The 13404-nt window shown below is 39.4% G+C and overlaps 1 protein-coding gene across 1 annotated transcript; it reads right to left on the bottom strand.

Moving 5' to 3' along the window:
* Positions 1–399: 399 nt before the first annotated feature.
* On the bottom strand, positions 400–13305 carry MFSD8 (major facilitator superfamily domain containing 8). The gene is made up of 12 exons (XM_055796721.1): positions 13034–13305; positions 11077–11162; positions 10001–10044; positions 8610–8850; positions 8177–8290; positions 6620–6764; positions 5939–5997; positions 4713–4818; positions 3494–3628; positions 3002–3105; positions 2644–2903; positions 400–1873 (listed from the first exon to the last, which is right to left on the bottom strand). The coding sequence occupies exons 1-12, from the start codon at positions 13117–13119 to the stop codon at positions 1658–1660; spliced, it is 1596 nt and encodes a 531-aa protein (XP_055652696.1). The 5' UTR covers positions 13120–13305; the 3' UTR covers positions 400–1657.
* Between the last annotated feature and the right edge of the window lie 99 nt (positions 13306–13404).

A 13404-nucleotide genomic window follows, 5' to 3' on the forward strand; every position in this document is an offset into this window, starting at 1 on the left:
GTAAAACATACCTCCAGGTACCCATTTTCTCACTTTTACGCTGGAAGTTAGCTAGCCCGAAGAACAGTAATAGAAACCCTCCAACATACATACTTTGTCCTAACGTTCAGCACAAACTGAGTTGTAGAACACAAAATCCGAACGTGTTAGCCATTTTGAAAACTCCTGCGTTTCTCATGTCTAAAGCAATACCAGTTTCTCATGGCTGAAGTAACTTTCGGTGCTGTAACTAAGCACTTTGCAGTCTGCCTTCAGCACCAAAACAGTATTTCTGGTACTACTAATTATGAATTAGCATGTAAAATAAATGCTTCTAAAAGCAAAATCCTTTCTCCTAACATTTTGTGATTCTGCAGCAGGGAAGCCCGAGAGAGAAGAAAATTTCTGTACTCCTTTCAGTCAGTATTAAAAAAATAATCTTTTAATTGAGTAGGTTTTGAGTGTTTGAACAATTGATTACATAGGAATACTTAATTACATTTATTAAATTCAGTAAACATCCAATATTAGACACATTAAACAGCAGCTACAACCCTCATATTGGAGTTACTCCATATTTTTTTCCCCCAGTAGTACCAAAACAGATAAACCAAACCCATACAGATAAGCTTAGGCCTCATTATGAAGGAAAATTAGAATTTCCCTTTTTAAAATAAACACTGAATGATCCAATTTTAAATTCCTGTTTCTCATACCGTATTATTTTTTTTTAAAAAAAAAAAAGAAGTCTACAGATAATAGATAATAGTCAACACCCAAGGAGCCAGTTTCCTCCTCTTTACTTAACACCGGTCGCTCAGCACAGCGCATTCATTCTCTCAAATGACAACGGAAGTGTAAACTATCGTTCTTAGTATTTCCTTCTTGTAGTAAAGTTAAGAAAAGCTGTGCATATTTCAACTCTGTGCAGGTTATCTTTCTTGCTACAAAAAGGCATTCAGCAAAACAGCAGAAGAAAAATTGCACATCTGGTTCACTGTAATTCAAGTAACCGCCACGGAGGCTGTGATCTTCAATGGCTCGTAACCAACTTACATACCCAAATCCCACATAAACTGCTTGTGAAGTAGGCACCTACCTTCCTGTACCATTCTGTCACATTTCATTTGAAATCCTGGAGAAGATTTACTGATCCTTAACAGTTTGCCAAGTCAGACATTTTGTATTAATCAGTGCATACAGGCTAGCAAACTGAACTTCGGAAGGTTCACTTAATTAGCCATGTTTCCATACAAAGTGCATGCAGCTCAACTAATCTTGTAGTTACAAAAGAGTTACTAATCCTGATTCACAGAATCAAGACAATATTTCTTTTACTTCTTTCTGGAAAGGATGCACGTAACCTGTGACCTTCACAGCTGCATTCAGTACACAGGTGGATCATTTAAACTGTACGCACATCAAATGTGCTGTTGTGTTGATCTAACTTGTTCACGTCCCTCCCTCTGCTGCTAGAAAAGCAGACTACAAAAGCCCTAGTGCAGCAGGTGTAATCATGTATTAGGATACGACAAGTTTTGTGTTCTGTCAATATGTAAGTATAGGTGTACAGCTCTTAGCATACAGCCCAACAAGGTCAGTGGTTAGGTACTCCTCATTAAAAAGCAGTAGTAAACTTCAGTGTTATTTCTGGTTGGCTTTACTTTTAACTACATATTTAACAATTCTCTTCTTGCATCCTTCCGTATCTGACAGAAAATGCAATTAGTCTCTTGTATACTATCTCCAAGAGTAAAAGAGAGACTACAACCACCCCACAGATTAAGCTAAATGCCCAACGCGGTCCCAGGTGAGTGTATATTTGGCTCACAAAAACAGGCCCGAGAATTCTTGCTCCACTTCCAGAGGCAGTTAACCATCCCATGTAGACACCCTGCAGAAAATCAAAAGCTTACGTTAGCGATCAAGAAATTATTTGGCTTGCCAGTAATTCCCACCAATTATCCTCATTAGAAAATTTACAAGTATTTAAGCAATTGCCTATCTTTCTTAACTCGTTAAGGTACTCAGTACTTTGTTTCCAAGAGTACTGCTCAGCTTCTCTAAGCATTAATTTGAGGGCTCCACTGAGCTACATCCCCCATCGCTTTCTAATAAAATGGCATTCTGGCTCAAAGCATCTAGTCTCTTACAGCAAAATGAAACACGGAAAAAATTAGATAAGTGGTGGAAAAGGAAGAAAAATTTTTGTTAAGCAGTGATATCAGCATGCTGTGTGCTTCACCACTGTAAAGCGTCAGTAACTGGAGCTATCATAGTGTTTGCAGCCTTTATACAATATACACAGGAAGAGGAACATTATTACGTACTAATACACCAAATATATAATTGAATTGGTTGTTACAAAAATGACCCTTCCAGAAGTCGTGAAATCCACAAGCTTTGGATTTCAGAGTTGTTCTGAAATTTTCACTCTGGAAGATTTGCCGTAAGTTGTAGTCCAAGCCTTGCTTTCTAATTCCGCCAGGGACTTACCTTGGATTTTAAAAAAGATTACAGTTTCTGGAAACTTCTGCCGCAATTGAAACGTACTGTTATTTGGCTGATGACAAAAGGAATTTTAGCTAGATCCCTCATTCTAATAAAGCGGGTGCAAGTCTTGGAGAGCAAAGGAAATATAAACCGTTAAGACATCATGCTCACCTGAGGTTTTGGTCCTAGAATTTTTGAGTATAAAGTGTAGGACATGACATTACAGACTGGATAGCCCAACCCGATTAGTATGTCAGAGCTGATATACTGAGCCAGGTAGATCATAGGAGTATTCAGGCACCAGGACTGTGTGACAGGGCAGCCGGTGGGTTCTGCTGTGTGGTTGGACGGAAGCTGCATTGCTTGCAAACTCCAGAAAGGCATTAACATTTCAGTGGAAGTTGTCCTAGGAATGGAGTTATTCTTTATTTCTGTAAAATTAAGTTATGCATACTATTAAGAAAAGAACACGATAAAAAGCTTTCAAAAAACCCACGATGATGATAGTTCAGTACGACTTGATTTATACCTTGCCACTGGATATTTGGTAGTTTTTTCCCCCAAGGCAGCAAGATAAAGAATCCAACCAAGACAATCAGTAAGCCTCCATGGAGTATGGCACGCTCACCAGTCCTATCAAACAATGACATTACAATTAAATACATCAATTAATTAAAGTAAAATGTATGAAGGTGCTAACGACATAGCCCATTAGTTTCTGGAAACAATGCCTGACCAAAACACCTGGAAGACAACTGCAAAATCACAGCAACTTAAAACCTGTTTTTCTTGCGATTGAAGGGTAAAATACAGACAAGGAAGGGGGTTATGTTAACAGAGTAAAGAATGACAACAGCATCACGGCTGTGTCAAAACTGGAAGTACTTTATTATCGTAGTAAACCTAAAATCATTAACAAGTAAAAGATTTGAGTAATGCAGATTTGGCCTGGCCAAATGTGAAGTGTTTTCACACTTAGTTAACATCAGTAACAACATTCCCATAAACTCCAAACCCCTACCTTTTAGATAGTGCTTTAACCACCATGAAAACAATAACCGATTCAACGCCAACCACGCTAAGGATTATTCCATTGTAAAAAACAGCCTCTTTCCTGGTCCAGGAATACATATCCATCGTCAGTGGAGTAGCTATACTAAATTGACAGAATGACATGACATTAATTAAAAAAGACCTTCTTCTATACAGTCATTTCCATACATATATTGTCTCAAACATCAAACACAGTGGTATAGAAGCCTTTCCTCCTGACAGGCGTATCAGAAAACACAGGCTAGTTATAAACTAATTCTGTGATGCATCATTTATTAAAACTAAACCCACTAGACAAAATTCACAACTGCATTACACCAGCCAAACTCTGAAGCATCATTAATCCCTTCCTCATAGTGGAGGAAGAGATGGTGGAGTCAAAGTAAGAGTAACGGAGCAGGTGGGGAAAAAAACAATCAGGCCCTTGAGTGTAAAAATAATAAACATTTTATACTGTTTCAGTTTTTGCAACCAACCAGTCTCTAGGAACCCAGTTTTCTAAAAATAAGGCGTTTAAGACAGAGGCATATTAGCTACATTAGAGCTCAAAAAGCTTACTCAAAGTATTTTATAAGTTATAACGTTTATAAGTTAAAAAAACAAAGTATACCTCAGCCTGAAGTTTTGCTTATTCTCTTACACACAGAAAATTTGGGAGTGAATAACACACCTCTTTAGGTAAACTAAACAGTCGTGTAAAATAGTGTATTTAAGAATACAATCGCATTAGCTATCTCAAACAATTGTGTTAGTCATTACTGAAATAAGAGCTTTACTAGAGCTTTTGGAGCTGAACAGAACCATGCTAAGAAATTACACAAAAATAAAATAAAAAGTATAGAACAAGGTACTCAACTGAACAGTTTTCTCTGAATATTTCAGGTAGCTTCCCCCCCCCCCCCCCCCCAACACTTCATAAGTTGAGGATATGGGTTTGCATCCATTCAAAAGCTTTTCCATAAATGTTTCACATACCACAAACTGTATGCTACATAATTTTAGTTATTACTGACCTTTAATTCCTTACTTTATATCAGTACACATCAATTTGATTGCATATGGGTTTTGACTTCTATTTATGAAGAGTACAGATAAGAAAATGAGTACAACAGAAAGGACTTTATATGCGCATCCAGCCTAACTACATTACATGTCTAAGCGTTTTGAGAGAAAATAGACAAACTTACGTTTCAAAGACAGCAAATACAAACAAGATGACAAAGAAAAGAACATTGATTGCTGCCACAGCAACATGGTCAATGTTTCCTTCTGCCTCCTGATCCTGAACACTTTCTGCAACAAAACAAAAGAATCATCTAAACTTGCCAACTGAGCTTTTTTTACACCACTACAAATTACAAACAGTAGTGATTTCCTTACTCTGGTAAGTATTTAGCATGCAGGTTGATGGGTGACTAGGCAGCTGTATTTTGACAATCTAAGCATAATGTTTTTAAATTGAAATGGAATTGTTGAAACTTCAGTTCCTCTGACAATGAGGGAAAATTATTTCCAAATTGGTTATAACATCTGTTTTCCGAATGTAATGCTGGGACTGACAAAGCCCCGAGTGACATCAAAATAAGCAAACTTTAAATAATCTTAACAATGGAAACCAAAACACTTTCCATTCCTCTTGCAAGGTCAAAAGTACACAGTAGAATTCTCCGCACTACCACAGAGCCTTTGTTCCTCTAACCTGGGCATGGTGTTTTCACACACAAAACACCCGTGCGAGGTATGCACAAATAGCTCCCTTTTTAAACAGAAAACTAATACAATACTGAAACTGGCGACTTCCATAGATTTTAAGAGGTTTAAGATGACCTTTCACATGCTTTTTATTCTTCAAGTGAAAGGGATACTCACAATGTTTTAAAAAAATTTGAACCGCATACAGTATGCATATATATAGGTTATATATGAAGGTATATAGTTGAACATAAGCTGTTGCACTGTATGGGGCAACTACTGTACTTTAGTCTCAACAACCAAATTTACTTATACAACATACATCTTCTAATAAGATGCTGTATGTGAAAGCTGAAATGCAACAACAGTATTACTCAGCATGATACAGAACAAAAAAGAAGTATGACTGCAGAGCAGAAGTTAAGGGAGATTTTTTTTTTTTAACGTCCATGTTCACTTCATCCTGCCCCTTGGAAGAGACAGTTCCAGGGTGAAAATCTGGAAGGATCCATACTTTTTTTTTTTTTTCCTTCTTTGCTACCAGACAGCAGTGTGGACACAACATGGACATGAGGCAGTTAGAAAGAGATGTAGCCTACTTTCCATTTATTGATCTGTTCCAAATTCATCAGACTTTAGAATACTTCCAAAGGCTTGCATGTAGTAAGAAAATACTTCAAAATTATAATCACAGAATAAGTTTTCAAGAAAACACAGGTACCTTCTCCTTCACAATTGATACTTTTGCATTGCCGTCCCAAGTCATCCACTCGATGCTCTCTAGAAATTTAGAAGTTTCATTAATACACATATTTATTCGATCTACTATTGAGTCAAGTTTCTATTAAAATAATTCTAAATTACGTTATCTTACATTCTAAGTATTCACAGCTCCTTCAAACATCATCTGTGCAGTCTGCATTTGACACAACCATGTTCAAGAAAGAAAATATCCTAGTGGGAGAATATCACATATCTGTGTGCATATCTCCCCTCCCCTCACTCCCACCAACGGGATAATGTATAAAAATCCCCCCTCAAGATTCCTAAAGGAAAGACACAGAGTGAGAACCCTACAGACAAGCTAACCTTATTTCTCTTTAGAGAAAAAACACAGGCAGAAATCATCAACATGAAAAATATATCAAGGCTAAGCTACTAATCTAACAGCTCTAACTTTTTCCATCAATTTACATTCTAGCCATAATATCACTGTGATTAATTAATGAGAATAACGAAAAAGATAGGTATTAAAGAAGGTAGAAACCCTGAAAAATAAATAACAGCTTATAGTTTCAGCAACCCAGATTTCAGGCTCATTAGTCCTCCTTGCGAGCAGTATATTGTAACAAGCCACCCACTAAAAAAAAGGTAGAATATTTCTCTGTTTTCACTTGATTACCTGAATATGGCAAAGAAGAGAATAATATTAATAACTCCTAAAAGAGCTCCAAATAAAACCGGAGCTGTATACATGTTCAGCTGAAGATGAACCAATTTCCATGTTACTCCTTCTTCTCCAATAAGCGTAAAACATGTCTGAAAAACTTAAAAACACAAATGTATTAGGAAAATCTTGAGAATAATTAAGAAAATATTAGAACACATATAGAATAAACATATAACACTGGATAAGCGAAGTTCTTCTAATTGCTAAGTAAAATTTAAATATTGTACCTGTTCAACCTTTTACATTCTGAGCATCTGACTCTAAATAAACTGATTGATACCAGTGGGATCTCAACTAGCCGGAAAACTACTTGGTTACATACAAATACACTGTATAAATAACAGCATGACACTTAAAAGAACTGGAACTGAATTCTGAGTGTACCAATGGTTAATTTTCTTGGCCACGTGCAGGCAGCTGATTTACTCTTTTTCCTCTTCCTCCTACACAGAAAACCTTGCTCCTGGGACTGGACTATCCCGCCTGCTAAGGGCAAGCTAGAAAGAAAAGAAGCGGGGTGGGGAGTGGTGTGTGTAATTAAAATTTAAATCGGTGCTGAGCAAAAGACTGTAAGATCAGGTGATTTGTTTACTACTGTTAGGAAACAGACAGAGAGTCCCTATCAAATTAGGAAAGGGAATTACCTACACTTGTACTCTATGCAAATCTCACAAAGAACGCAGATTATTTTTTTTTGTAGACCCCTTAATGCTCTATCAACAGCACTAGTAATAATCAACTGGAGAAAAAAAACTTTCAGCCCTAAACATTCACCTCATTATATTACCATACACAGAGCACTTCAGCTCTACTACTAATCGGATAATCTTAATCTCCAGCTATAGAAGACAAGTAATCAGTAGAGGCTGTTTAGGACAAAATTGCTGGTCTCTCTCTACAACAGAAGGCAAGTCTAACACACTTTTCCTCCCACGAAGCAGACAGCGCACCTCAGGAGCCACAGAAATGCCTGGTCGAACAAACACCCCTCGAGCTCTTTGTTCCCATAGCTCCCTGTAAATCCTGTGCTATGTCTTAAAATTTTGGCCAATACAAAGATTTGGTTATCATCATTACAGGATCAGAAAGATCTGTTGGGTGTTATTTTCTACAACACGTGAGGCAAGGTGAAATTTTCAGTCGTTTTGGAAAGGTGGAAATTTTTGCCCTAGTACACTAATGTTAAATTCTCTTCTCCGTGAATAAAGTGCAAATGGTCTATTTAGTGGGTACTGGTACAAGAGAGCATCTTGGAACTTGTTTTTCCTGCAGCCAGCAGTACGAACCCGGTAGTTTTTAACTACAATTAGAATTTCTTTGGACTAGAATACTTAATTTATATTGGCAAACATAAGTATATATGAGCATATCCCATTTATTCAATTTTGATACCACCGACAACCTATGCCTTAAAATCCCCAACATGCATCTGCAGAGACTTCCTACTTCCAAAGCTCAATTTCATCCTAAAAAAGTATTACGGAAGTGAGGAAAGAATATAAGCTTTACCTGGCCCTAATATGAATCCAACTGCTTGGCAGGCACTGGTATTGGCCATGGCACTTGTTCTTTCTGTAAGCGAAGTGGCACCTGCAATATACGATCGAACTACAGCCACATTTCCTTAAAAAAAAACACACCAAGAAAGTGTTCATGGAAATACCAAGTTATATTCTTAAATTATCCAGTTATACTTATTTTAGGTTTTTTCCCCCCCTTACTTTGCACAAAAATAAACCCGAGCACTCCCTCTAGCATTTATAGACAACTGCACAATTACACAATTTTATTATAAACTTATATTGGCTGACTCTTTGCTTTTTTATGTAGTAAATTTATCATTGACATAATAATGGTAAATCTGGTACTAATATATAATAACTATCTTACATAAGACACAGAATTCAGTAAGTTTCAGAAACGTATATTCTGCTGTGGTTACCTGCTCCAAATCCCACAAGAGCACGTGCAGTCAGCATATAGTATTTGTTGTGTGAATGAGGTACGTGGACGTAGGCATAAAGACAATTAGCAGCTACTGAAATAGCAGTTGAAACAACGAGAGGTTCTCTCCTTGGCCTGTAATTGGACCACAAACCAAACAGGGGAGAGGCAACCATCTGGCCAATGCTATAGGACGCTATAATCCAGCCCAAGAAACTTCCATCTGCTGTCGGATCAATCTGCAGAAATAAGTTACTCAGTTCCACAAGTAAAGTATTACAGTATTGTACAGTATCAACAAAACCATTTTATAATCGGTACCTGAAATACCTGAGACTCTGCACTGTAATTCTGAGGGTATATGGCACTATGCAGTGCAGCGTTAAACCTAAGTGATCACCAAACAAGTTAGTGCGTCTGCATGGCATTGTTTGCTGTTGAATATTAACACACCATTCTGGGGCTCGGAAGCAGTTGTTTTCACATAGTACTTTGTCTGGGGCAATAAACCTTGGGTACCTGTCTCCAGCAAAGCACCAAACCAATAAAAAGTGCTTTCCTTCTGAGATTGGAAATGGCTCACTTGCAGCAAATTCTAACAGTTTTCATATGGCACCAGACGTAACTTAAGCAGTACAGCAGACAATTTACATGCCAGGAGCAAGGAATCACTTAAGTCATCTCTCCACATGCCTGTCCTGATTTACAAGGCTGAGGATGCATTTTCTTTTCTTCTCCAAGAATTCAGCACCAGCCTCAACTTTAACGATACCACTAGGACCCTGCTCAGGATATGTTCTTCCAGATTTGCATTTGAAACTGCCTTCTAGAATTCCAGTAGCAGTAAAATCCTAGCATGGATTAAATTAAAAGTTTTAGAGATCTTTTCTGCCACGATTAACAAGAATGTAACAAAGAGGGGGAAAAAACGCAAACAAACTAAAAACACTATCCATGAACACAAGCAATTCCTTGTTAAGAGTATCAAGAAGGTCTACATGCAACAATCTGACATTTACAGAGCAACTTCCTACCCTCAGCTTGCCTTTTTTTTTTTTTTCACCCCAAAATGCAGACAAGCCTTGCGTATTATGTTTTAACACTACAAATGCATTCCGATAAAGAGATTTCTACTGCTTCCTTGTCCATAACAACAGTGAAACTATATTGGAAAACCAAACTTTTCTGGATTGTGATGTACCTTTATCAATTCAGGATATCGACTGACAGATGTTACATGAAATAGTGAAAGCTAAGTGGATGGCAAAATAAAAGCCTTTTCCCTTTACTGTTTCTTTTCCTAAATAAAACACCATTTTTTGTATAACACACTTTTCAAGCAGGACTTTTCTGTTCTTATTAATTTAAAAATAAAACACATTTACAAACCTTTTGGAGATATGGCCACACAGACATAATTACAATTGAGAAACCTGCAATGCAGTAAAAACATAACTGAAGTTACTTTATTTGTCATGTTTATCAGTAATGTGCTCTTACTGAAACAGTTATTACAGGTTCATTCTTTTACTCCTAAGTGTATTATAGCCTAAAACTGTGCATCAGTCTGTCATCTGAAAAAACTATGTATTATGTGCATTTTTAAGAAGTGATAATTCCTCCTAGCAGGAGGAACTGTTTTTAAAAGGAGATTTTATAGGTGCGTACACACCAAACAAAAAACTCCTATAAAAAGAATACCGATGTGCCAAGCAAACTGCATGGGTTTTTCCCTCCCAGTTGAAAGACAACAAGGTCCTTGGAGCAAAAAGAATGTCTTGATATACCGATATATTTGTTTTCCTTTATCAAAGAAATTTTAATTAATCAAATAAAAAAAAAAATCACTGAAGAACCCTACAATTTTCAAGATCATTTCTAGGCCCACAGAAAATCACCAAAAGTCAAAAACCAACAGAAGTCTTGTTTCCAGGAGCAGTTACTTAGGAATCAAACAATTTGCAATCAAAAGTAATTTGTTCTCCAGTGGAGATGCAAAATCCCATAGGAAAAAACAAGCTCTAATACACTTTTTGAAATAGTTAACACACATTCCCACAAAGATCTTACCTCTTAAGAACTCTGCATTATTTCTATTTCCATTCCCCAGAAGTTTCACTTGGATGACCTAAGTGTGACCTTTGCCTTCTTTGGTTCTGAGCAATAACCTTACTCTGCCACTACCTTTTACCCTGAACTACTACAAAGCCATAAAATAAAGATTTAAGTAACATGTCATTTAGTCTCAAAACAGAGCATTGTTTAAGTTGTCTTATTAAATGTAACTTTCTGTTTGACTTGCTAGTCCTATCTTCTCTTTTGAAGAATCAGAAAACGTACCTTTTAAGGTTATAAAAGAACAGTAGCATTAAAGGAGCAATGTAGTTGAATTCTAGAAAACTCCATAATTTTCAACCCAAAATATATTAAGGAAATAACATTGAAATCCACCTGTGTTTACTCACCTACACTACTCAGAAACATAGTGAGATACATAATCCAGATGGACCGCCACCTGCTCTTATAATGCTCTTGTGTTTCCACAGCATCCCTGTTTTTGAACCAAAAGTCGAGAGAGAAAGAAATCATTATTAGATTCTCTTCTAGTTGTTCCCACAGGACACAGAAAACATTTTTCACAGACTTCTCAATACAGTTGTGTAAATTGTTATGCAGGAATGGACTTCTACACAGCGAAGAACACAAAAATATTTTAGAAGCAAGCTAATTTTTCACTGGAAAATACTACATTGACAAATCAAAAAACTAACAGAAACGCTATTACTGTACCACTGCATTCAAAGTTACACAAAGAGATCTTTATCTAGAGTTCTTAAATTCCACAATCTCTTTGTATAGACACTTTGGAGCATTAAAGAGATCATGTAAAGGCTTTAAGGAGTGCCTATTAAACCATAAAAACCCAGACACCTTCTCAGAACGCTGACTTTAAAGCAAAAAAATATCCAAACCTGAAATACTATTGATTTGACTAAAAGGTATGGGCTGCCTATTCTTACCATGAAAAAGTAACAATACAATGTAAAAGAAGCATGTAAAAGGTACTGCTATAGATTGTAAGGGCTGGAAAAAAAAAAAAAAAAAAAAAAAAGTTACAAACTGTGTGAGCAATAAATTATTTTTCTAGAATTCATAAGTACCATCTGAGACCCAAGTACTTTTTCAGAAGCAAAGGCATTCCAGGGTTCTTCACTGGTTTTGAAGTGTTACGAACAAAATAATCTCTGATCAAAAGGTACAGACCTCGGTTATACATGCCTGAACATAATTTAGAAACATTGTTTATATACGTCGGACACGGACACGAACTTAGGCATGAACATAATTTAGAAACATTGTTTATATACGTCGGACACGGACACGAACTTAGGCATGAACATAATTTAGAAACATTGTTTATATACGTCGGACACGGACACGAACTTAGGCATGAACATAATTTAGAAACATTGTTTATATACGTCATACACGGACACGAACTTAGGCATGAACATAATTTAGAAACATTGTTTATATACGTCGGACACGGACACGAACTTAGGCATGAACATAATTTATAAACATTGTTTATATACGTCGTACGCGGACTTAGGCACAAGCCCAATTTTAAAGCTAATACAGCTATTCCACAGCACGAATCGCACATTTATTTCTTCAGAAACGTTTATACCGTTGAAGTGCCTCGGTTCAATGATACTTTAACCCCATAAACGATGTTCCTAGAGGTAATTTGTTATCTTATTGCCCATCATGATAGAAAAAAGCGAGTCAAACCCTGGTACACGCTGCGCCTATGCTACGCTTGGCGCCTTTCAGGGTTTTAGGTAAATCGAGCAGCGAGTGCTCTGGTTTTAGGCAAATCGAGCAGCGAGTACTCTGCCAGAGCGCCTTGGGCCGGGCGGGCGGCGGCAGCGGCGGCAGCATTAGCCGCCCTACACGTCCAGGCCGCTGTCGCTGTCCTGACAGCAAGGAAACAAGCCGGTGACCAGCTGCTGCCCAGCACAGGAGTGCTACCGAGCACCCAGGCTCCAGCACCGCCATAACCGATCGTTACGCTTTTTAGACACCTCCCCAGCGAGGACGTTTGTTTTCTTACAGCAGCGGCCCCTGCCGAGCGCGGCCCGGGCTGAGGAGCCGCCGCGGCCCCAGAGGCTCGGTCCGTAACCCCCGCGCCGGCGCCTTCCCTCGGGCTCGGGCTCTCCTTGCGGGGCAAGGCACCCGCGCAGGGGGGGAGAGGGACCCGTCACCCACGGGTGGCTCCTGCAGCGACTCGTGGGGGTGTCGCCTCAGCCCCCCCCGAGCAGGGAGGGACGGGAGGCGCCTGTTGGCGCAGCTCCTGCCCGCCCGCGGCGCCGGGAGCCGCCTCAGCAAGGAGGGGCGCGGGAAGGAACAAGCCCCTACCTGCTCTCCTCCTCCGCCTCTCCGGCGCTCAGCAAAGGCTCCTGTCCCTCAGCAGCCACCTCCGGGCTGGACAGCGCGGCCGCCATACCCAGCCGGGGCCGCTTCCGAGCCCTGGTAGCGCCGGGATCCACCCCCGGTCCCCGCCGGCCGGCCGGCCGGCCTGCCTTCCCGCCCGCCGCCGCCGCCAGAGGGCGGCCGTGACACCGGTGGGCGCTACGGGCCGGGCGCGAGGGGCCCCGCCGCCGCCAACGGCCGCCGAGCCGGCCGGGAGTGACACGGGGCGGGGCGGGGCGGGGCGGGGCGGGGCGGTCACGTGCGCGGCGCGGGGCGGGGCCAGAAGCCTCCCGCCCCTCTCTGCTGAGGGCCTGCGT

This window comes from Falco peregrinus, chromosome 2, assembly GCF_023634155.1.
Source record: "Falco peregrinus isolate bFalPer1 chromosome 2, bFalPer1.pri, whole genome shotgun sequence".
NCBI classification, from domain to species: Eukaryota; Metazoa; Chordata; class Aves; order Falconiformes; family Falconidae; genus Falco; species Falco peregrinus.